At 46.0% G+C, this 24815-nt stretch overlaps 1 protein-coding gene across 1 annotated transcript; it reads right to left on the bottom strand.

The window, feature by feature from the left end:
• Positions 1 to 1101: 1101 nt before the first annotated feature.
• On the bottom strand, positions 1102 to 24517 carry BOLA3 (bolA family member 3). Its single transcript, XM_049857200.1, has 4 exons — positions 24364 to 24517; positions 21380 to 21503; positions 19224 to 19312; positions 1102 to 3504 (listed from the first exon to the last, which is right to left on the bottom strand). Exons 1-4 carry the CDS (start codon positions 24475 to 24477, stop codon positions 3439 to 3441), a joined length of 393 nt encoding a protein of 130 aa, XP_049713157.1. The 5' UTR covers positions 24478 to 24517; the 3' UTR covers positions 1102 to 3438.
• Between the last annotated feature and the right edge of the window lie 298 nt (positions 24518 to 24815).

Here is a 24815-nt window from a genome sequence, read left to right as displayed (position 1 = left end):
GCCAACTTTAAAAAAAAGCTTTGTTGCCAGATTTGGGAGCAGACATTTGGAAAGCGGTTGTGGTGTTAGATGCCATTGAGTCGATTCTGACTCAAACGGACCCAATAGGACAGAGTAGAACTGTCCCATACGGTTTCCTAGGCTGAAATCTTTATAGGAACAGGTGGCCAGGTCTTTTCTGCCAATGGTGGGTCAAACAACTGACCTCTTGGTTAGCAGCTGAGCAGTTAAATACAGGGCCATCAGGGCTCATTCTACAAAGTAGTAGGACTGACAAATTTTACTGGGCCTGCTGGGTCCCCTGAGGTGGGGGATGAAGCAGAGGAAGGAGTCTCTGTTTCTGTGTGGTGTCCGGAGATTCCCAAAAGGTATGGCTAGTTAAGCCACACTTACTTTTTCTTCCAGGCAGAAACATCTCTTGTTTTGTTCCCAGCCCCTTCTTTGGCCAACTTTCTTTGGGTAACTCTTGGGTAACTTTTGGGTAACTTTCTTTGGGTAACTGCTCCTCCCTCCACTCCAAACCAGAGTCCAGCAGGAGTCTGACCTCTGCTAACTGGTCCAGGCTGACTCCAGATTCTAGATGGGCCGATCAGAGGCTGTCGCTGAATCCTTTGGACTGTAGCTTGGAAGGAAAGTCTGCCTTTCTTATGGCCTGGATCTTATGATATAAAAATTAAGAGCTACTGGCAGTATGGAGCCCTGGTGGCACAGTGGTTATGAGCTCAGCTGCTAACGAAAAGGTTGGCAATTCAAACCCACCAGCTGTTCCTTGGAAACCCTATGGGGCAGTTCTGTTCTGTCCTATAGGGTCACTGGGAGTTAAAATCGACTGAACACCAATGGGTGTTACTGGCAGCATGGTCACCACTCTATGGTACATGCCAGTCTAGAGTAAGAGATAATGAAGCTGATCTGCAGATAGGAACAAACAGGAGATGAGGGACACTGGTGTTCCTGACATTTAGCTGTCCCCCTGCCCTTTCTGCAGTCTGGCTCTTCAGCCCTTCCTTCAATATGTGAGATGCCGGAATATCCTTCCAGTGATGCACTACTGTGTTAGTTATGTATCATTGCATAAAAATTACCCCAAAATTCTATGGCTTAAAACAATGAACATTTATTATTTCACAGTTTCTATTGGTCAGGAATTGGGGAGCAGCGTAGCTAGGTGGTTCTGGCTCAGGTTGCTGTCAAGATGTCAGCTAGGGCTGCAGTCATCTGGAGCCTTGACTGTGGTGGAAAGGTCCATTTCCAAGATGGCTCTTGTCTTGGCAGGCCTCAGTTCCTTGCTGGCTGCTGGCAGGAGACCTGTCTCATCCCTTGGATCTCTCCACAGGCTGCTTGAGTGTTCTCACGACATGGTAGCTGGCTTTCCCCAGAGCGAGCAATCCAAGACTTCCAGCCAGGGGGGAAGCCGCGGTGCCTTTATGACCTAGTCTCTGAAGTTGCACTCCATCACTTCTACTTTATTTTGTTCTTTAGAAGCAAATGGTTAAGTTCAGCCTACTCAAAAGGAGGACAATTGGCTTCACACAAGTAGTCAATGTGTATCTCACTTTGAGGACTCTCTGTTCTCGCTGATCACCATCGTCTGGGACTCCAGTCTCAGGTATTTCCTAAAAGCCATCCTCTGGGATGTCTACCTCTTCCAGAGGTGGCTGGGGCTCTCCAGAGCAGTTCTCTGTTTTATCCCACCTTCTCAGATCTGACATAGGGAGTGACTCTATTACATGTAAAGGCAGTTTTGCTCTAGCAGGATGCAAAAAGTGAACACCTCCTATTCACCGTGTATACATAGGGAACATTTTAAAACTCAAATATGGCAGCACAGTACATGACCAGAACAGAATTTTTGAAACTTGTGCTGTCCCAAAAATCTGGGGCTGAAGGTTGTTCTACCTACATACACTCATTTCTTAGGAAGGTACCTTCAAAATCAATAGTGACCACTGACTTTTCTGGTGGTCAGTTCCGTGAAAGACAAAGGAGGAATCCGAGGAAAAAGGGGATGGCTAACTTTCAAATGCCCCTCAGCACTGGACTTGTCATCTCTCAGAAAGCTGTCAGTAGAGAGGTGGGGGCAGGAGGGCAGGAGCCACCCTGAGGGACTGGTGAACCAGGCATAGCTCTCGGTTGCAAGCAACAAACCCTAACCAGGCTGATTTGAGCAGAAATTAGTGAAAGGATATGGGGGTGATCATGGAATGTCTAGGGACACTGGCCCAAATCATGCTGTAGCTACTACCGTGGACTCCAAAGACAGCAGCTTACAACACCAACTCTGCTTCTACTACCACCAGAAAACTGGGTGTGGCCACCACAGCTGCCAGAATGAATGCTTCACTGCACCCGGTTCTCTGTGACACCTGCTCACAATTCAAAATCCAGGGCTAGTCCATCTGATTGGCTGAGTCTAGATCATGTGCCTGTGCCCCGGTTGCAAGGGAGGCTGGGAAAGCAGGCCTTCTCAGCTTCTAGAGTGGGAGGTGAGCCCTGCCTCCCACCAAGATGCAAAGGACGGGGATCCTCAAGCACAGGTGTAGGAGGGGAGAGGACCCAGATTCTGGCAGTTAAATACTCTGAGTCCGTCCCAGGGAGTAAGAACTTCAGGGTCCAAGATCATTTTTCTAAATAAGTTTGGAGGAGGAGGGAAAGAGAGTGGTAAACTAAGGAAACAGCAAAACTAAGAGACTCTTCCTCTTTTTCCTTTTTTTCTACCTTCTCTCCCTCCTTCCTTCCTTTCTTAGTCTCTCTTTTTTGTTTTTTCTTTTTAGGATTGAAGACTGAGCAGTTTCATAGACAGAGGGGAAGAAATAAGACTGTTCCTTCGTTTAGTTTAACCGGTAAAGAATGTCCACCTTGAGCATTGCGCTCTCTTAAGAACTATCTTTATTGGATCAAATTGACAATGGCAACTCAAAAGATTAGACAGGAGCCTTAGCGGGCAGTGAGTTTATGTTAATGAGGGAGGAACAGTTCAGAAAAGGAGGGTGAGAATAGTTGCACAATTCAAAGAATGTAATCATTGGGACTGAACTGTACATGTAGAAACTTGAATTGGTGTAAGTTCTGCTGTGTAGGTTAACAACAACAAAAAATAAAATAAATTATATATATATATTTTTTAAAATGACCCTTCACAAGACAAAATAGCTGGCATTGCCTCTGCAGCAGCGGGACAGAACTGTCCAACGACAAGATCACGTTGGAGAAACATTGCCTCTGAAATAAAGGAACTAGAGGCAGTGCAAATAACCCTTCTAAAGCTTCGGTTGCCTGTTGCCTTTAATTAATATCTAAAGAGATAACATATTCCTCTATAATTATAATATGGAAATGTCTGAACAAAATGTCTTTTGGCCAATGCCCAGGAAAGAGCGGTGGCAGTCAAGTTCATCAAAGGTTTTCAGCAGCAGTGGCTGCATGGCCAGGTTGTGTTCAGTGCTTGGGGACGGAGGTAAAAATCCGCAGTCCGTGCATTCCTTTGATTTCTTCTTTTAATGCCTGAGTGAGAAAGAGAGCACCATCATTGATTTCATATTTGACAGTGGCTTCGACGAGCCTCTATTAGAGTGTTTTTGTATAGGTTTATACCTTAGGGGAAACTGTAGTGGTTAAGAACTATGGCTGCTAACCAAAAGGTTGGCAGTTCGAATCTACCAGGTGCTCCTTGGAAACTCTATGGGGCACTTCTACTCTGTCCTATACAGTTGCTATGATTCAGAATTGACTCGATGGCAATGGGTTTTGGTTTTATACCTGTAGGATACTTTGCACACACTTTGTATAAGCAGTTTTTCCCCTTTTTATAGAAAAAAAATTTTTTTAATGTTTAAACACACCTAATGTAGCTCAAAAATGAAAAGGTATAAAAAGGCATACAGTGAGTTCTCCACCCACAGCTGCCCTCTGCCCAGTTTCCACCCCCACCTACAAATAGAACTGTTGTTAGTTTCTTGTGTATCCTTCCAGGAATATTTTTAATGCATATTCAAGCTAATATAAATACATATTCCACCTCATTGCAATACTTGTCTGTCAGTTTGTCGTACTGTGGTGGCTTGTATGTTGCTGAGATCCTGGAGGCTATGCCACTGGTATTTCAACTACCAGCAGGGTCACCCTTGGTGGACAGGTTTCAGCGGAACTTCCAGACTAAGACTAGGAAGAAGGACCTGGCGATCCACTTCTGAAAACGTTGGCTAGTGAAAACCTTATGGACAGCAGTGGGATGCTGTCTGCTATAGTGCCGGAAGATGAGTCCCTCAGGTTGGAAGGCACTCAAAATACGACTGGGAAGAGCTGCCACCTCAAAATAGAAAAAACCAAAACCCACTGCTGTCGAGTCAATTCCGATTCATGATGACCCCGTAGGGCTTCTAAGGCTGTAAATCTCTACAGAAGCAGACTCCCACATCTCTCTCCCACGGAGCCACTAGTGGTTTCAAACTGCTGACCCTTCTGTTAACAGTCGATTGCTTTAGCCACTGCACCACCAGGGCTCGCACTCAAAGTAGAGTTGACTTAAATAATGTGGATGGAGTAAAGCTTTCCGGACCTTCATTTGTTGATGTGGCATGACTCATTTTTTAGAAGAAACAGCTGCAAACAACCACTAATAATTAGAATATGGAATGTACAAAGTAAGAATCTAGGAAAGTCGCAAGTTGTCAAAAATGAAACGGAACACTTGCAGATCAATATCCCAGGCATTAGTGAGCTGAAATGGGCTGGTGTTGGCCATTCTGAATCAGACAATCACATGGTCTACTATGCCGGGAATGGCACGTTGAAGAGGAACAGCCTCACATTCATTGTCAAAAAGAACATTTCAAGATCTATCCTGAAGTACAAGGTTGTCAGTGATTGGATAATATCCACACATCCACAAAGAACACCAATTAATTTGACTCTAATTCAAATTTACACACCAACAACTAATGCCCAAGATGAAGACGTTTACCAACTTCTGCAGTCTGAAATTATCAAACATGCAATCAAGCTGCATTGGTAATACTGGCGTTTGGAATGCAAAGGTTGGAAACAAAGGAGGATCAGTAGTTGGAAAACATGGCCTTGGTGACAGAAACGACACCGGAGATCGCATGACAGAATTTTGCACAACCAACAACTTATTCATTGGAAATACCTTTTTTCAGCAACATAAACAGTGATTATACACATGGATCTTGCTGGACAGAATACACAGGAATCAAATCAACTACATCTGTTGAAAGAGATGATAGAGAAGCTCAATATCATCAGTCAGAACAAAGCCAGGGGCTGACTATGGAAAAGACCACCAATTGCTCATATGCAAGTTCAGGTTGAAACTGAAGAAAATTAAAACAAGTCCACAAGAGTCAAAGTACGACCTTGAGTATATCCCACCTGAATTTAGAGACTATCTCAAGAACAGATTTGAAGCACTGAAGACTAATGATTGAAGACCAGACCAGTTGTGGGATGATATCAACAACATCATACATGAAGAAAGCAAAAGGTCATTAAAAAGACAGGAAAGAAAGTAAAGACAAAAATGGATGTCAGAAGAGACTCTGAAACTTGCTCTTGAATCTAAGTAGCTAAAGTGAATGGAAGAAATGAAGAAGTAAAAGATCTGAACGGACGATTTCAAAGGGCAGCTCGAGAAGACAAAGTATTATAATGACATGTGCAAAGACCTGGAGATAGGAAACCAAAAAGGAAGAACACATTCAGCATTTCTCAAGCTGAAATAACTGAAGAAAAATTCAAGCCTTGAGTTGCAATATTGAAGGATTATATGGGCAAAATATTGAACGACACTGGAGGCATCAAAAGAAGGTAGGAGGAATACACAGAGTCACTGTATCAAAAAGAATTGGTCAACATTCAACCATTTCAGGACGTGGCATATGATCAAGAACTAGTGGTACTGAAGGAAGAAGTCCAAGCTGCACTGAAGGCACTGGCGAAAAACAAGGCCCCAGGAACTAGCGGAATACCAATTGAGATGTTTCAATAAATGGATGCAATGCTGCAAGTGCTCACTTGTCTATGCCAAGAAATTTGGAAGAGAGCTACCTGGCCAAGCAACTGGAAGAGATCCAACAGTTGCAGTAATACATCAACAGGGAACTGGCAGAAATTTCAAGCCAGATTCAGAAGAGGATGTGGAATGAGGGATATCATTGGTGATGTCAGATGGATCTTGGCTGAAAGTAGAGAATACTTGAAAGATGTTTACCTGTGTTTTATGGACTATGCAAAGGCATTTCACTGTGTGAATAATAATAAATTATGGATAACAATGCAAAGAACAGGAATTCCAGAACACGTTATTGTGCTCAGGAGGAACCTATACGTAGACCAAGAAGCATTCGTTTGAACAGAACAAGGACACACTGCATGGTTTAAAATCGGGAAAGGCACGCATCAGGGTTGTATCCTTTCATTTCACCATACTTATTCAATCTGTATGTTGAGCAAATAATCAGAGAAGCTGGACCATATGAAGAAGAACAAGGTATTAGAATTGGAGGAAGATTCTTAAACAACCTGCAATATGCAGATGACAGATCCTTGCTTGCTGAAAGTGAAGAGAACTTGAAGCGCTTACTGATAAAGATCAAAGACTACAGCCTTCAGTATGGATTATGCTTTAACATAAAGAAAACAAAAGTCCTCACAACTGGGCCAATAAGCAACATCATGAAAAATGGAGAGAATATTGATGTTGTCAAGGACTTCATTTTACTTGGATCCACAATCAATGCCCATGAAGCAGCAGTCAAGAAATCAAATGATGTATTTATTGCATTGGACGAATCTGCTGCAAAAGACCTCTTTAAAGCGTTAAAAAAACAAAGATGTCACTTTGAGAACTAAGTGCACCGGACCCAAGCCATGGTTTTTTCAGTCACCTCATATGCATGTGAAAGCTGGACAATGAATAAGGAAGTCTGAAGAAGAATTGGTGCCTTTGAATTATGGTGTTGGCAAAGAATATTCAATATACCACGAGCTGCCAGAAGAAAAAACAAATCTGTCTTGGAAGAAGTACAACCAGAATGCTCCTTAGAAGTGAGGATGGCGAGACTTCATCTCCTCTACTTTGACATGTTATCCGGAGAGACCAGTCCTTGGAGAAGGACATCATGCTTGGTAGAGAGTAAACGAAAAAGAGGATGACCTTCAATGAAGTGGATTGACACAATGGCTGCAACAATACGCTCAAACTTAGCAATGATTGTGAGGATGGCGCAAGACCAGGAGGTGTTTCATTCTGTTGCACACTGGGTCGCTATGAGTCGGAACTGACCTGACTGCACGTAACAACAACCTTTTTAAAACAAACGGTAACATTTCAAACACATTATCCTAAAAACTACACTTTGTTTTTCCCCTAACAATTGATCTTGGAGATCTTCCCACCTTAGGTATAAGGAGCGTTCTCATTCTCTTTTGCATTGGCATAGTATTTCTTTAAAGCCTCAGCAATTAGCAAGATTTTTCCTATTTTACTTTATTTTGGCCCGTTATTCTTTTTGGATGTGTGCATTTATTGCTATAAATTGACCTGTGAGCACTGCTTTTGCTGTGTCCCAGAGGCTCTGCTAGCGTGTGTTTTCATTCTCATTTGATTCTGTGAATCTTTACTCCTTCCTTCCTTTCTTCTATAGGCCAGTAGTTTTTGAGCAACATGCTGTTCAGTTTCCATGTGTTTGATTTTTTTTTCCCTTGCTTTTTCTGTTATTGATTTCTACTTTTATGGCTTTATGGTCAGAAAAGATGCTTTGTAATATTTCGATGCTTTGGATACTATTAAGGCTTGCTTTATGGCCGATAAGTGGTCTATTCTAGAGAATGTTCCATGTGTGTTGAAAAAGTATACTTGGCTGCTGTTGGGTGGAGTGCTCTGTATATGTCTATGAGGTCAAGTTGGTTGATTGAAGCATTTAGATCTTCTGTGTCTTTATTGAGCTTCTTTCTGGATGTTCTGTCCAGTGGTGTGTTGAAGTCTCCTACTATTATTGTGGAGCTGTCCATCTCTCTTTTCAATGCTATTAGAGTTTGTTTTATGTATTTTGGAGCCCTGTCATTGGGTGCATAAATATTTAATATGGTTATGTCCTCGTGGTGTATTGACATTTTAATCATTATACAGTCCTTCCTTATCCTTTGTGGTGGATTTTAAAGTCTATTTTGTCAGAAATTAATGTTGCCACTCCTGCTCTTTTTTGTTGTTTGCTGGATATATATATATATTTTTCCATCCTTTGAGTTTTAGTTTGTTTGTGTCTTCAAACCTAAGGCGTGTCTCTTGTAGGCAGCATATAGTCCGTTTACATTCATCGTACTTATTGATAGGTCTGAGTTTAGTGCTGTCATTTTGATGTCTTTTTTTGTATGTTGGCAGTTTCTTTGTTCCACTTAATTTACTGTGCTGAGTCGTTTTTCTTTATGTATTTTCTTTTCATCTTTATCATTGTTGTTGATTTTGTATTTGCTGAGTCTTCTTTTTTATTTTCATGTGTAGGATTGTTAGTTTCCTTTGTGGTTACCTTAACATTTACCCCTATTTTTCTAATATTTAATCTTTTATTTCTTTATATGGCATTGACTTCCTATCCATATGAAAGATCTATGACTACATTTTTCAGTTCTTCTTTTCTGTTTTACTGTTGTCATCTTTTACATAATGATGTTTCTGTTTCTCTGTTTTGAGCATTTTGATTTATTTTCGTGATTTCCATAACTGGGTTTCTATCTGGTTGCTTTGTCCTGTGGTCTAGTCTTGGGTTGTTATCTGATGTTATTGATTTTCTGACCAGAGGATTCCCTTTAGTATTTCTTGCAATTTTGGTTTGTTTTTTTGCAAATTCCCTAAACTTCTGTTTATCTGGAAATGTCCAAATTTTGCCTTCATATTTGAGAGACAGTTTTGCTGAATACATAATTCTTGGCTGGCAATTTTTTTCCTTCAAGGCTTTATATATGTCAACCCATTGCCTTCTTGCCTGCATGGTTTCTGATTAGTCTGAGCTTAGTTTTATTGACTCTCCTTTGTAGGTGACTTTTCATTTATCCCTAGCTGCTCTTAAAATTCTCTTTATCTTTGGTTTTGGCCAGTTTGATTATAATATGTCTTGGTGACTTTCTTTTGGGATCTACTTTGTGTGTGGTTTGATGAGCATCTTGGATAGACACCGTCTCATCTTTCATGATATCAGGGAAGTTTTCTGCCAATAAATCTTCAACAACTCTCTATGTATTTTCTGTTATGCCCCCTGTTCTGGTACTCCAATCACTTGTAGGTTATTCCTCTTGACAGAGTCCCACATAATTCTTAGGGTTTCTTCATTTTTTTTAATTCTTTTATCTTATTTTTCCTCAAATATGTTGGTGTCAAGTGCTTTATCTTCAGTCTCATTAATTCTGACTTCCATTGCCTCAGTTCTGCTCCTATGACTTTCTATTGAGTTGTCTAATTCTGAAATTTTACAGTTAATCTTCTGGATTTCTGTTTGCTCTCTCTCTATGGATTCTTGCAGCCTGTTCAGTTGTCATTATGCTCATCTCTAATCTTCTTAAGTTCCTCTATGTGTTTCTTGGCCTGTTCTGCATTTTGCCTGATTGCCTTCCTGATTTCTTGAAGAGTTCTGTATATTAATCTTTTGTATTCTACCTCTGGTAATGCCAGGAAATTCCATTCATCTGGAAGATTACTTGATTCTTTGTTTTGGGAACTTGCTGAAGCCATCATGGTCTGCCTCTTTATGTGATTTGATATTGACTGTCATCTCCAAGCCATCAATAAGTTATTGTATTTATGTTTGCTTACTGTGTCCTAGCTTCTTGTTTTGTTTTGATATGCCCAAACAGGCTGCTCATGTAAACTAGTTTGATTACTAGGGACTTTGAAGCTCTAACATCCTGTTACCAGGTGGTTCGAGCTGTATGTGAGCCCAGGAGTCCATTTACTTTTCCTGTATGGATTCAGCTTAGGTGTCCAGGTAGTCAGTCACCAAGTGTGTGGTGCAGGCTCTCCCTACAGTCATAGACAGGCAGGGATGATTGGTGTAGGCACAGGTATCTGGCTGCAGTAAGGGGTCACATGCTGAGCAGGGTACGGGGCTGACAGCTGCCCCTGAGTGTCTGTGAAGAAAGCATGCCCTGTTCCCCAGAGTGCACAGGTGGGTGGGTTGTGTAGCTGGACTATGGGCACCCAGTGCTGTTGGCTGTAAGGACTGGGAGGCACTACTTATCCTTGGACCCCTGTTGTGGGTGGCTAGGTGGTGTGGGTGGAGCCACCAGTCCTCAGTCCCCTGACTTGAGTAGGTAAGGTCCCTGCTTAATAGGCAGAGTGGTATCAAATGTCACAAACCTGCCTCCTCCACCATATAGCTGATATAGGTGAGGTTAGACTTCAGGTATACACCCTGTTGTACTGTGCTAATGTGGGCTTATGCTGTTGTAATGGGCCCACACAAATCTATGCAGGGGTGAAAGGCATTCAATGTCCATGGACCCCTTATGCCTGTGTCTAGGCAAAGGAGCTGTGCCTGCCCTAAGTTCCCAGCTTAGGGGAGTCAGCAGATTATTTTTTCCTATTTGTTAATTTCTTCCCTCTTCAAGGTCGGGAGAAGGGCTCAGAGAGCATGATGGGTCCTACTTCCGGCTCAGGGGACACAGCAGTCTCTGAAGCCGGCTCTGACCCAGTGACAGCGGGAAAGGGGCAGGTAAATGGGACACAGATTTTTCCTAAAGGGGTGTTTTTTGATCCATGCAGTAGTTTAGCCACATGTACTTCTCTTTTGCTGATTGAGCAGTGCTTTTCACTGATTTTGGAGGCATGAGTGGACGTTCGGTGCTCGGTTTCTCCCAATGTGGAAAATGTGTCCTGAACGCCACTGCTTGCTTCACAGCTCTCGTGCCGGTGGATGCTGCCTGCAGGGTGCCGGTTCCCGCCAGGTCAGATCTGGCAGCTCCTTGTTGCTTCTGAACCATCTCTCCCTTCCCCTGCCGCTCAGTCTGATTCTTCAACTTTGCCTTTGATGTTCAGGGATCCTAGATGGTCATATATAATCAATTCACTTGTTTTTTCAGGTCTTGTTGTAAGAGGGACCATAGGAAACATCTGACTACTCCGCCATCTTGGCCCTGCCTCCCCAATTTTACTTTAGATCAGGGAATAAAAAAGCAAGATTATGAGACTTGTTTAAGGCCACAACGAATGCCAGGGCCCAGATCTGAACAAGCCACCACAGTCAAACCAATATTTAGCTCCTGCAGTTGCTGGGAGAGAGATGGCCTCCAAGACCAGACAGAGGCTTGGGATGTTCAAGTTTATAATCAATGCAGAGGAGACAATATCCTTTTATACTAGGCCAAAAATCAGATAATCACAGTGAGGTGGACATTTTTTCTTCAGTCTGTCTAGCGATCTCCCTTCTCTTGGGGAACTGTTACTTTTCTACTTTAATGGCATGCTTCTGGTGGGGCTACCAATTGGCCTGATTCTGAGACTGTTATGTGGCTCTGGCTCAGCCTATGAATATATATTCCCCTGGCCATGTGATTGGCCCAGGCATGACACGTGACCCAAAGTGGACCAATGAGAATCTCCCATGAGATTTTTCAGTGCGGAACCTGTCTCTTGGGACACTATGCAGGAATAATGTCAGTTGGAGATGGCTAGGGACAGTCTTCCTCACCATGTAGAGAAAGGCCATCTCCAGCAGGAGAAAATGAGGTCAACACACAGAAGGAAGGCAAAAGCTGACAGAGAGTGAGAGAGAAATGAAAGCCAGAAAGTAGAAGAACGTGTTTAAGACCCTGAATTTAGATGTGTCAGAAACTGGTTAATTTCATTACATGGGCCAATTAATTCCCTTTATTTGCTCTGCTTATGCTAGTTTTGACTTGGTCTCTGTCACTTACAACAAAAAGAATCCAAATACATGAGGTCAGGTTTGCAGAGCCAAAGGGTCATTAGAGATGATCTAGTCCTAGCTCCTTATTTATAAAAATAAGTCAGCAAGCAAATCACAAAATCCAGGCATGAACCCAGGTATCCTGATGTCCTGGCCATACCTGGTTCCCATCCTGTTCCTGTCTAGCCCTGATGCCAGGAGCTGCTGCTGAGAGCTAATGAGATGCCCCACCTGGCCTGCCCCACAACACCCACTATTTCCACATTCATGTGCAAGCCCCTCCCAACTCTGCAGACAAGCTGAAGTGCCCCTGGAAAAGCCTCGTCATCACTAGGGGAGGAGGACATAGCCCCCTGGGCCAATGTGCCTCTGTTTTCCATAGGCAGGAGAGCTCCCCAAGGCTGTCCCTGTGACCATGCCTGGGTCACCACCCACATTTCCTCTTTAAAGACTCCTTGGCTAAGTGAGGGCCCACCACACCTTCATGTGAAAGGTCTTGGACAGAGAAACCTGGGCCATGACCCCTTATGCTCTGCACACTTACTCTTCCTAATGCTGTCCTCCCAGCTCCTTACAGCCTGTCGAGAGCCCCCAACACACAGCACAGCATCCGACATCTACCGACAGCCTTAGAGACCACCTGGGCCTCTGTACCATTGAGGAAACTGAGGCCTGGTAGAGAGCAAGATGGCCCATGTCCCAAGTTAGCAAGATGGAGCTTGAGCCAATGTTTCTGAGCACAGGCTATGCCCACAGCATTATGTTAGGTGCTGGGGCACAGATGAAGCAGACATGGGACAACGAGGAGAATGGCAAAAGAAAGTAACACAAGTCCGCAGATCACGAGCTAGCTGAGACCACGACAGTGTTCAGAGGGACTGTGCGTTCCTGTGCTGGGGCTGGGGCTGGGGCCGGGGGAGAAGGGCCATTCATGGAGGAGGCAGCCCTGGCACTGGACAGCTGGGAGTTGGAGGCACAGAGGGACAGGGCAATGGCCCAGAGAACCATGTGAGAAGAGGCTGGGAACCCACCACGATTCGTTGAGAAAAGCCTGGCCTCAAGTTGGGCCAATGAGGGAAGTGTGAGTCCATGGACTTGGAAAGACTGAGGCAGACCACACAGATGACCTTGAATCCCAGGCTAGGAAGGTTGGACTGGACTCCACGCATGTTATGGATTGAATTGTGTCCCCCCAAAATTTATGTTGAAGTCCTAACCCCTGGTACCTGTGAACGTGACCTTGTTTGGAAATAGGGCCTTTGCAGATGTTATTAGTTGTCAAACCAGAGTAAGGTGGGTCCTATTCCAACCCGAGTAGCATCTTTACAAAAGAGGAGAAAAGAGGCAGACAGACAGAAGGAAAACAGCCACGGGATGACAGGATTGTGCTGCAGCTGCAAACCAAGGAATGCCTGGGGCTCCCAGAGGTTGAGAGAGACAAGGCAGAACCTTTCCCTAGCGCCTAGAGAGAGCATGCCCCACAGACACCCTGAAGTCAGACTCCTACCCTCCAGAACAGAGACAATCAATTTCTGTTCTTATAAGCACCCGCTTGGTGGTACTTTGTTGCAGCAACTCTAGGAAGCTAATACAGTGGATGGGGGCGGAGGGGGGTGCTCCGAGCAGCGGAAAGACATGGGCAGAGGCGCCCCCTGTAGGGGGGTGATCTGGCACAGACAAGAAAGAGGCTGGACAACAGCCATTATCACTCTAAATGGAGAGAACCTGAAAGCATTTCCCTTGAGAACGGGAACCAGACAAGGATGCCCTTTATCACCGCTCTTATTCATCATCGTGCTAGAAGTCCTAGCCAGGGCAATTAGGCTAGACAAAGAAATAAAAGGCATCCAGATTGGCAAGGAGGAAGTAAAATTATCTCTATTTGCAGATGACATGATCTTATACACAGAAAACCCTAAGGAATCCTCCAGAAAACTACTGAAACTAATAGAAGAGTTTGGCAGTCTCAGGTTATAAAATAAACATACAAAAATCACTTGGATTCCTCTACATCAACAAAAAGAACACCGAAGAGGAAATAACCAAATCAATACCATTCACAGTAGCCCCCAAGAAGATAAAATACTTAGGAATAAATCTTACCAAGGATGTAAAAGACCTATACAAAGAAAACTACAAAGCTCTACTACAAGAAATTAAAAAGGACCTACTTAAGTGGAAAAACATACCTTGCTCATGGATAGGAAGACTTAACATAGTAAAAATGTCTATTCTACCAAAAGCCATCTATACATATAACGCACTTCCGATCCAAATTCCAATGTCATTTTTTAAGGTAATAGAGAAATAAATCACCAATTTCATATGGAAGGGAAAGAAGCCTCGGATAAGCAAAGCATTACTGAAAAAGAAGAAGAAAGTGGGAGGCCTCACTCTACCTGATTTCAGAAGCTAATATACAGCCACAGTAGTCAAAACAGCCTGGTACTGGTACAACAACAGGCACATAGACCAATGGAACAGAATTGAGAACCCAGATATAAATCCATCCACGTATGAGCAGCTGATATTTGACAAAGGACTAGTGTCAGTTAATTGGGGAAAAAGATAGTCTTTTTAACAAATGGTGCTGGCATAACTGGATATCCATTTGCAAAAAAATGAAACAGGACCCATACCTCACACCATGCACAAAAACTAACTCCAAGTGGATCAAAGACCTAAACATAAAGACTAAAACGATAAAGATCATGGAAGAAAAAATAGGGACAACCTTAGGAGCCCTAATACAAGGCATAAACAGAATACAAAACATTACCAAAAATGACAAAGAGAAACCCAATAACTGGGAGCTCCTAAAAATCAAACACCTATGCTCATCTAAAGACTTCACCAAAAGAGTAAAAAGACCACCTACAGACTGGGAAAGAATTTTCAGCTATGACATCTCCGACCAGCACCTGATCTCTAAAATCTACATGATTCTGTCAAAACTCAACCACAAAAAGACAAACAACCCAATCAAGAAGTGGGCAAAGGATATGAACACACACTTCACTAAAGAAGATATTCAGGCAGCTAACAGATACATGAGAACATGCTCTCGATCATTAGCCATTAGAGAAATGCAAATTAAAACTACGATGAGATTCCATCTCACTCCAACAAGGCTGGCATTAATCCAAAAAACACAAAATAATAAATGTTGGAGAGGCTGCGGAGAGATCGGAACTCTTATACACTGCTGGTGGGAATGTAAAATGGTACAACCACTTTGGAAATCTATCTGGTGTTATCTTAAACAGTTAGAAATAGAACTACCATACAACCCAGAAATCCCACTCCTTCGAATATACCCTAGAGAAACAAGAGCCTTCACACAAACAGATATATGCACACCCATGTTTATTGCAGCTCTGTTTACAATACCAAAAACCTGGAAGCAACCAAGGTGTCCATCAACGGATGAATGGGTAAATAAATTGTGGTATATTCACACAATGGAATACTACGCATTGATAAAGAACAGTGACGAATGTGTGAAACATTTCATAACATGGAGGAACCTGGAAGGCATTATGCTGAGCGAAATTAGTCAGAGGCAAAAGGACAAATATTGTATAAGACCACTATTATAAGATCTTGAGAAATAGTAAAAACTGAGAAGAACACATACTTTTGTGGTTACAAGGGGGGGAGGGAGGTAGGGAGGGAGAGGGTTTTTTATTGATTAATTAGTAGATAAGAACTGCTTTAGGTGAAGGGAAGGACAACACTCAATACATGGAAGGTCAGCTCAATTGGACTGGACCAAAAGCAAAGAAGTTTCTGGGATAAAATGAATGCTTCAAAGGACAGCGGAGCAAGGGCGGGGGTTTGGGGACCATGGTTTAAGGGGACTTCTAAGTCAATTGGCAAAATAATTCTATTATGAAAACATTCTGCATCCCACTTTGAAATGTGGCGTCTGGGGTCTTAAATGCTAACAAGCGGCCATCTAAGATGCATCAATTGGTCTCAACCCACCTGGAGCAAAGGAGAATGAAGAACACCAAGGTCACACAACAACTAAGAGCCCAAGAGACAGAAACGGCCCCATGAACCAGAGACCTACATCATCCTGAGACCAGAAGAACTAGTTGGTGCCCGGCCACAATCGATGACTGCCCTGACAGGGAGCACAACAGAGAACCCCTGAGAGAGCAGGAGATCAGTGGGATGCAGACCCCAAATTCTCATAAAAAGACCATACTTAATGGCTTGACTGAGACTAGAGGAATCCTGGCGGCCATGGTCCCCAAACCTTCTGTTGGCACAGGACGGGAACCATCCCCGAAGACAATTCATCAGACATGAAAGGGACTGGACAGTGGGTGGGAGAGAGATGCTGATGAAGAGTGAGCTAATTATATCAGGTGGACACTTGAGACTGTGTTGGCATCTCCTGTCTGGAGGGGGGATGGGAGGATAGAGAGAGTGGGAAGCTGGCAAAATTGTCACGAAAGGAGAGACTGGAAGGGCTGACTCATTAGGGGGAGAGCAAGTGGGAGTACGGAGTAAGATGTATGTAAACTTATATGTGACAGACTGACTTGAATTGTAAACGTTCACTTGAAGCTCAATAAAAGTAAAAAAAAAAAAAAAAGAGGCTGGAGAAGGGGAGAAGGCAACAAATATTTACCAAATGCCTTCCACGTGCCAGGGTGGCTGCCAGCATGTGTAGTCATGATCTCATGCGATCTTCCCACCATCCAATGCACCGCCCACTTCACCAGTGCTGAAACTGAGGCTCAGATCCCAGCACCCAGTGGGGAGCCAAGACTAAACCCAGCTCCACCCAACTCAAAAGCCCATTTGGTGCTCCTGCTCCCAACTGCAGCCTCCCCAGGATGGAGCAGCAGCAGGGACCATCTCCTGAGAAGTCTAGGAGGAGGTTCCAGCATCAGATGGACCAGGTGAACTTTTCAGGGTCTTTCTGAGCCTAAGACTCTTGAGTCCGTTACTGAGTGTAACAGGGACTAGGGAAGATCAACCAGGAGAGCTCTGCTGTGGCCCAGCCACCAGGTCCCCACTCCTGCCAGCCTAGACATCATGGATAGGCAATTACTCCTGAAGAAATGACTTACTCTAGACAACGACCATATAAACACATTTAAACACACCCATTAAAGTCCTAACAACTTGCTGTAGCTAATTAGAGCCTCTGTAAGCTGAGGGGCCCTGGTGGTGCAGTGGTTAAGCATTTGTCTGCTAACCAAAAAGCTGGCAGTTCAAATCCACCAGCCACTCCTTAGAAACCCTATGGGGCAGTTCTACTCTGTCCTATAGTGTCGTTATAAGTCAGAATCAAATCGACAGCAACTGATTTGGTTTTCTGGTAAAGCTGAGGGTCTGGGTCAGGGAAAACCTCTGTGTCCAGCTCAAAGAGCCCTTTTCCTCCCCCACCAATCCTGCCTCAGTGGCTGCAGGTGCCCAGTGTGGCCTGCATGACCTACGAGACAAGCAGTGCTTGGTGGGAAAAGTGGCCCCTATAATAACCCAGAGCTCACTGGGTGGCACAAATGGTTTATGCTTGCCTACTAACCTAAAGATTGGTGGTTCAAACCCACCCAGCAGCACCACAGAAGAAAGGCCTGGCAATCTGCTTCCATAAAGATTGTCGTTGTTTGCTGTCGAGCTGATTTCAACTCATGATGACCCCAGTGTGTAGAGTAGAGCTGCTCTATAAGGTTTTCAAGGCTGTAACCTTTTGGAAGCAGATTGCCAGGCCTGTCTTCCTGGCACCTCTGAGTGGGTTTGAACTGCCAACTTTTCAGCTAGTGGTCAAGTGCTTAACCGTTTGCACAGCAGTTCTACTCTGTAATCCATGGGGCCGCCATGAGTTAGAATCGACTTGATGGCAGTGCGTTTGTTCTTTTTTTGGTTTACAGTAGGCCAGTCTGTGCCTGCTCCAGGTGAAAAGCATCTATTTAAGCTTGACGCAGACCAGTGCCAGGAAATGGATTCTCTGAAATGGAACACCTGGCAGGCAGGCACTAAACATTTCATTTCTCTGTAGGCAATAACCAAACAAATAACCTGCTCTCCTTACAGTCTGCAAACATGCAGTCACTCAGCACATACTGAGTGAGCTCCTTCTGCGTGCAGGTCCTTTGTTAAGCGGCGGGGCGGGGGGAGCACGGCAGTGAACACAACAGACCCAGCCCCCACCTGCACCGAGTCCGCTTTCTAGGAGGATGATGGGCAAGAAGCAGGGTTTACCACGTGGTGGGTATGTGCAGGACAGTGATGGGGGAGTGCACTATGCTGTAGGCGCCCAGAGTAAACCTTGGGCCCAAGACAGTGCATTCCCCCAAATAAGGGAATTGCTGCCCTCCCCCTGGACGTGGCCCAGGTGTTTCCCTGTGTTGTAGTAGTGATGATGGTGGCTGGTCTTTACTGAGAGCTTACTGTGTGTTGGACACTGTTCTCAGAGCTCTGCACGTCCTTTATCACCAATCCTTACAGCCCTGTAAGGCAGTTGCTGTTACCATCCCCATGCTACAGATTAGAAGATAGAACCACAGGGAGGTTGAGTAACTTGCCCAGGGTCACGCAGCTAGAAAGAAAAGCCCAGATTTGAAACATGGGCAGTCTGACTTCAGAACCTGCATCCTTAACCATTTGTAACCGTGGCTTCAGGCCAAGGGCTGTGCTCAAGTTAACAGTTCCCCCGTCAGTCCGATCCCACCAGGTGGCCTGAGTAGTTTTGGGGACAAAACCCAGAGTGCCTGACTTATCTACTACCTTGACTCCGATCCCTGAGTATTACGTGGGGCTGGAAGTTTCTGGAGGAACAAGGTGGTTGCTGTTCTACCCCAGACCTCCAGGCCAGACCACCAGCACGTTGCAGGGCTGTTGGTGCCCAAGCCAAGGGGATGATTGGATTCCATGACGAATCTAGAGATGGGTCCAAAAGGGAAGCAGCCCACAAAGGGCTGACAGACCTCAAAGGCCAACGACAGGGACTTAAGTATCCAAGACTTGAGGCAGAAGATGCTGGCAGCCAAACAAGGGTGTCAGAGGGTGGTGGGGCATTTTAACTTTAGTCTGAAACTGTGAGAAAGGGCTTCAGAAGGAATCAACATGGCCAACACCCTGATTTGACTTTTAGCCTCCAGGCTGTGAGAAAATAAATTTCCGTTCTAGAAACCTTAATTGTGGTATTCTGTTATGACACCTCTAGCAAACTAAGTCATAGGGCATTATTCTGTCACAGATCTGACAGTAAAAAATAGCACCAACTCGGCAGGCCTTTCTGACGCCAGTGGCCGGAGGGTAAGGAGCATCTGTGTCTCTACTGACCTGGTTAACCATCTGGTGCTGCTGGACAGTCCTCTTCTCCTTAAAGTCTTCTGATTCGATTTGGATTTCATACATTGCCCCACAGCCTCCTAAAATAAATTCGATTTGAAAGCATTTCGATTAAGTTACACCACAGTCCTGTATGCCCTTGAAGTACCTGCAGAATCCAAAGAAAGTTGGTAAAATTGGTAAGAAAAAGACCCTTGCTTACAACTGACTACAAACTCTTCCCCAACAGGCTGCCTCAATCCAAAATCTGCTTTTCCTTTTGCAAGGCAAAAATACCCAGGATCGTTACTGTGGTCAGGAACGGTGAGGCACAAAGCATGGGAAACCTAGGGAATGGACAGTACTTCTTTTTTTTTTTTTAACTAGGCCAACAAATGCGACAGGAGGTGGTGGGAAGGACTGAATTTCAGGGTTCCAACTTCTAAAGGACCAGCAATCAGTATTTTTCAAAGTGCAAAATTACACTGACATTTGGTTTGAAAAAGTGTTTGTAATACTCTCTTAAAGAAAGTGTGAGAGAGACAGGGACACAGCATTGCAATGAAAACTGTAACCAAGCTGATTATGGAGCTGCCTGTGGCTCTCTCTAGCACTTCTTGGTCTCTCAAAAAAAAAAAAAAGAAAAGAAAATCAAACAGGTGCCACGGAGTCAGTTCTGACTGATGGAGACCCCATGTGTGTCAGAGTACAACTATGCTCCACAGGGTTTTCAATGGCTGATTTTTCAGTAGATTGCCAGGCCTTTCTTCTGAGGTGCTTCTGGGTAGACTCAAACTTCCAACCTTTTGGTTAGCAGCCAAGCATGTTAACCATTTGTACCACCTAGGAATTCCTTCTGGTCCTTCAGCTTTAAGTGTTTCACCCTGGGTGGACTTCCAGAGGGAGCTTTATGGAGAAGGGTATGGTGGGCCCATCCATCCCCGTCCCAAGCTTGGTCTGCACACAGCTAGAGAGCTAGTGCTGGGGACTGGTGATAAAACATGCTGGTCTTGCACAAAACAACTGGGGCAAGAAGACAATGTCCCCTGTACTGTTAACACCAGGCCATCATGTGACAGGTGCCGTTTGCTCCATAGGTTTTGTTTTGCTTCTTTCATAATGTGTTCTAGGAGTCCCAGTTTTGGTTACACCAGGTCCTCTGCCCTTAACTGCCTTTCTGCACTCTGTTCAAGCTGGGCAAAGCCAGACCGGAGGTCAAGTTCCAGCTCTGCCCTGGGCCTGGGGCAGCTGCAGGGTTGTGGCCGTCAAGGCGTCAGCAATCGCTGGGACCCCTGGACAGCCCTCACCCAACCAAGCACTCCACAAGGTTTTTAGATTTATAAATTTTCTAAAGTTTCCAGAAGAAAATCTTCTTTCTACACTTTCTCCGAAATCCTTGTAAACATTCAGTTCTCAGTGCAGTCAGTGAGCCTCTGAGGAATGCCGAGTAGGCACAGGCCGTGTCAGGGTGTCGGGGAGACTCAGGCTGACGCCTATCTGCCTGCGCCTCCCCGCCTCCCAGCTAGCTGGTCCACGTGCGTCTTTGGATAAAGGCACTATCTCCCCCATCCTGTGGGGGCAGAAGTTGATTCCCTAGTCCGTTCCTAACACGCAGCAAGCCCGAAATTCTGAGGTGCCAGCGACCACCTGAGAAAGACAGAGCCTAGCTAGGTCTGGGAACTAGGCTCAGGAGAGTCGGCTCTGGGTCCCACTCTGCCTCCAGGTCTACTGCCTCCCCCTGTGAGGAGCTGGACAGGCCCTTTGGCCTCTGGGCTTGTCTCCTCATGGGGAAAGGGAGGGAGCTGGACAAAACCCTCCTGGGGTCCACTTCAGCTCTGACATTCTAGTGTCAGAAGAATGAGGGGAAATTAAAGTAAGGCCCGTCTCTCAGTCAAATTAAAGACTGTGGATCTGAGCATGGGGTGACTCAGAGGAACTCACCCTAGCTGGGCCAGACTGATGACCTTGAATTCTCTCGCTGGGTCTCACCCACAGTTTCCTGAGGGTGTTTCTGAATCCTTACCTCCTCCTCTGAGGTGAGAGAGGCTGGGTTCCATCTGTCCAAAACCCATGCACGTTGAGAAGCCACTGCCAGCAAGCCCCCCACCCTCTGCCCCTCCAGAGGGAAAAATCCCACCAAGGCTTGAGGGGAAGATGAGAGACATTACCTGAAATGTCGGTGACTTTGATAGATGTCGCTCGAGGAAAATTTTCTTTGAGAATTTGTGTCACTTTGAGCTCCCCCTCAGTTTGAGAGGCAAACATCCGATGTACGTGGTGGAGAAGAGGAAGCTGCCACCCGGAGCAGAGACAAGAGTCAAGGCAGGGCAAGGTGGCACTGCTTCTGCTGGAGCCACTGGGTAGGCCCCACCTGCAATGGCAAAGCAGGCCCCCTTCCCAGCCCCTCACCAGCATCGGCCCAGACTTAGGGGGCTGCGTGGAGTCGGGGCTCCATTTGAGTGCCTCAGGATGCAGAATAAAGTTTTTATTTTATAATTATAAACACAGGTAGTCCCTGACTTACGAAGTATTTGAGTTATTTAGTAATGTGTACTATATACAGGAGCCCTGGTAGCGCAGTGGTTAAGAGCTTGGCTACTAACTGAAAGGCTGGCAGTTACCCCCCACCAGTCACTCTGCACAAGAAAGATGCAGCAGTCTGCTTCCGTGAAGATTACAGCCTTGGAAACCCTATGGGGCAGTTCTACTCTGTCCTACAGGGTCGCTACAGTTTAGAATCAACTGTACAGCAATGGGTTGGTTTGCTACTACATACAATGTTGCAGTGTGTAATTTGCTGTTATCATTCTCACATGTTCAATGTTATGATTTACTGTTCAAAACACTGCTTTATAGCAGGCTATGAAAAGTAAAAAAAAAAAGAGGTATTTGACTTACCTCAGAACCGACTTAAGACAGAGTCGTCGGAAGGAAACCCTGTCATAAATCGGGGATTATCTGTCACTCGCTTTCAGACAAGGCCAAACACTGAATTCAACAAATGTTTAACTCACCACGGTAACGTCAGAGAGACACTATCATCACCGTTTTATAAGTGAGAACACTAAGGCACGAAGTAATGTGCCCAAGGCTGGATCTGTTAAGCAGCAGAGACAGGAAAGAAGTCATGCGGTTGGCCTCAGACAGGCCTTGCCAGGCCACAACAGCTGCCCACCCATGCTGCCCCACACCCTTTGGGACTGATTAACATGCCACATCCTCCCCAATGGGACGTGACCTGTGACCTACCGGTCAGTAAGCCAGCTACCCTTCGCAACCAGTACTAGTTGCCAAGGAGGTGATTCTGACTCATGGCGACCCCGTGTGTCTCAGAGTAGATCTGTGCTCCATACGGTTTTCAGTGGCTGGCTTTTCTGTAAGCAGATCACTAGACCTTTCTTCCAAGGTGCCTCTGGGTGGGCTTGAATCGCCAATTTTTGGTTAGCAGCCAAGTATGTTAACCATTTGCACCACCCGACGGCACTGGGGCTGGGTTTAGGGACACTGCTACCCTTTGCACCATGCACTAACCCTCACTGTGGAGGAGAGGCAGAATTCTGTTCAACCAACTGGAGGAGGAACAGTTTTCGATTATTTGCTATTGGCAAGAGTCCCCCCACCCTCAGCCGATGGCATGTATCTCATCCCCTAGGAGTGAAGGAACAGAAAACCAGGTCAGTGGCCACTTGACTTGGTGGAGCACATGCTGAAAAGGGAGAATGAAAATAGATTACAGCAGGCCTTGCATACCAGGCTAAAGATTTAAAACTTTGTCACACAGCTGATGTGACCCCAGTGAAGGCTCTTGGTACTAAAGGAACCTGCATGAAACAATCCCTGAAGAAGTTACCCAGGAAAGGTGCAAAAAATGAGAGGCATTACAAAGAAAGAAGCTTCAGGCATTGGTCCCTGACTGGATGTGGATGGCAAGAGAGCCTGGAAGAACACCAGGGCTGTCAGCAAAGGTATTATCCCATCCACCAGGTACCACTCCTGTGCTTGTACACACCCTCAGGCCTGCATGCTCGGTCCTGCGTCATATAATCTCATAGCACCTTCTTTAAAATTCCCTGTTCACTGCTTCTCTCACCAGCTTGTCTTAAAGGCCAAGACTGACTCTGTCCTGTTAACTGTGGTGTTCTAAAGCTGCGTCCAGGGCAGGCCCTCCACAAGACAAGGTGATGAGTGAATGAATGAATGAGTCGGTGGGGGGGAGAACCACAAGATTCAGGGCATGCCTACTGGGCATCCACAAAGAGGTCTGGCCAGCAGTTGGACATGCAGACCTGGGTCAGGAGAAAGATCTGGAGTTAGGCTGTGTGCTGTATAGAGGGGCAGAAGAGAAGCTTCCGGTTGTGGATAAGCCTGCAGGGTTCTGGAGGGGAGAGGCAGGTGGCAGGTAGAAACAGTGGTCACCTAGGGGTGAAGATGGCTAGCATCGCAGAATCCATCGGAAAAGCCTTTCTTTCATCTTAGCAGAACTGTCTGCATCCGCCTTTAGTTCAAACTCCTACCCAATAGAACAGTTTGCTGAAAAATCCCCGGATGAGAACTGTCCACGCTGAAGGTCACCAGCAGGACGGTTCTTCACCCAAAGGGGAAGTGCTTCAAGACCAGCAGGGGAGAAGGAAGAATGCAAAAGAAAAGAAAAAAGTGGACAAGAAGGGGGAGAAGGATGAAGCAGAAAGGGGAAAGAAGATTAGGACAGCCGCGTGGTGAGGCGCTCTCTGCGGGGCTTCTCCTCAGGGTGTAGGTCCAGGGTCAAGGTCAAGGAGGCCTGGCCGGGGTTCCCAGACCCCTCCCCAGTCTCTGGCGCCCACACCAGGGCTCCGGGGTATGACTTCTATGCCAACATTTGTAAATCAGCATTTCCTTTTCCTGTGCCCACAGTCTTATGACTGTTTCTGTGTTTGTTCCCCTGACCCCCGACCTCTACTCCGCTCAGGAGTTCCCCCAGGGCGCCCTGGGGCCTGACACTTATCCAAATACCCGTTGCCGGGAGCCATGGAATGAATGAATGAACGAACGAGAACAAGCACTGGGAGGCCGCTCCGCACCCTGCGCGGCGCCCTCCGGGAGCGCGCCCTCGAACCCGCGGTCCCTCCGCAGCCCCCGCCCCGGGCAGAGCAGCCCCGGACCCCGCCCGGCTCACCCCGCGGATCCCGCGGAGCAGAGGCCCTGCCGCGGCCGGGCCCCACGCCGCCATACCCGGCTGACGCGGCCCGCCGACCCAGGTCACCGTGTCGCCCGAAAGGCGTGGAGACATGGACAGAGAGCCGCGGGCGCTGGGACGAGGTCGCCCCCTACTGCCCGGAGGCCGCGGCTCGCCCGGCAGGCCCCCGACTCCGCCCCGGCCCCGCCCCGGCCCCGCCCCAACTCCGCCCCCGGCCCCACCCCCGCATCGCCCGGTCCTGCGAGGCTGGGGAAGCGCCACTATTAACCCGCCTCCTTCTCCGTTGTCAGGGCTCGGCCCTCTGCACTCGTTCGGAGCGCGCTCGTCCAGGGGCCTGGCTCCTGAAAGATCACTCTGGCTTCTGTGTGAAGGAGGGCATGCGGGGAGCTGAACTTGGAGACAACGCCATAAGTTTCAAGGCTATTGCAATG

This window comes from Elephas maximus, chromosome 17 (genome assembly GCF_024166365.1).
Source record: "Elephas maximus indicus isolate mEleMax1 chromosome 17, mEleMax1 primary haplotype, whole genome shotgun sequence".
NCBI lineage: Eukaryota > Metazoa > Chordata > Mammalia > Proboscidea > Elephantidae > Elephas > Elephas maximus.
This window is presented reverse-complemented; position numbering and strand designations above follow the sequence as displayed.

Excerpts from the sequence above, each read along its gene's own strand:
- BOLA3 (XM_049857200.1), bottom strand. The coding sequence starts at position 24,477 with ATGTCTCCACGCCTTTCGGGCGACACGGTGACCTGGGTCGGCGGGCCG. Across the intron at positions 21,504-24,363 it reads TGCTCCGCGGGATCCGCGGG|CTTCCTCTTCTCCACCACGT; the intron begins GTGAGCCGGGCG and ends TCCGGGTGGCAG. Across the intron at positions 19,313-21,379 it reads CAAAGTCACCGACATTTCAG|GAGGCTGTGGGGCAATGTAT; the intron begins GTAATGTCTCTC and ends AATTTATTTTAG.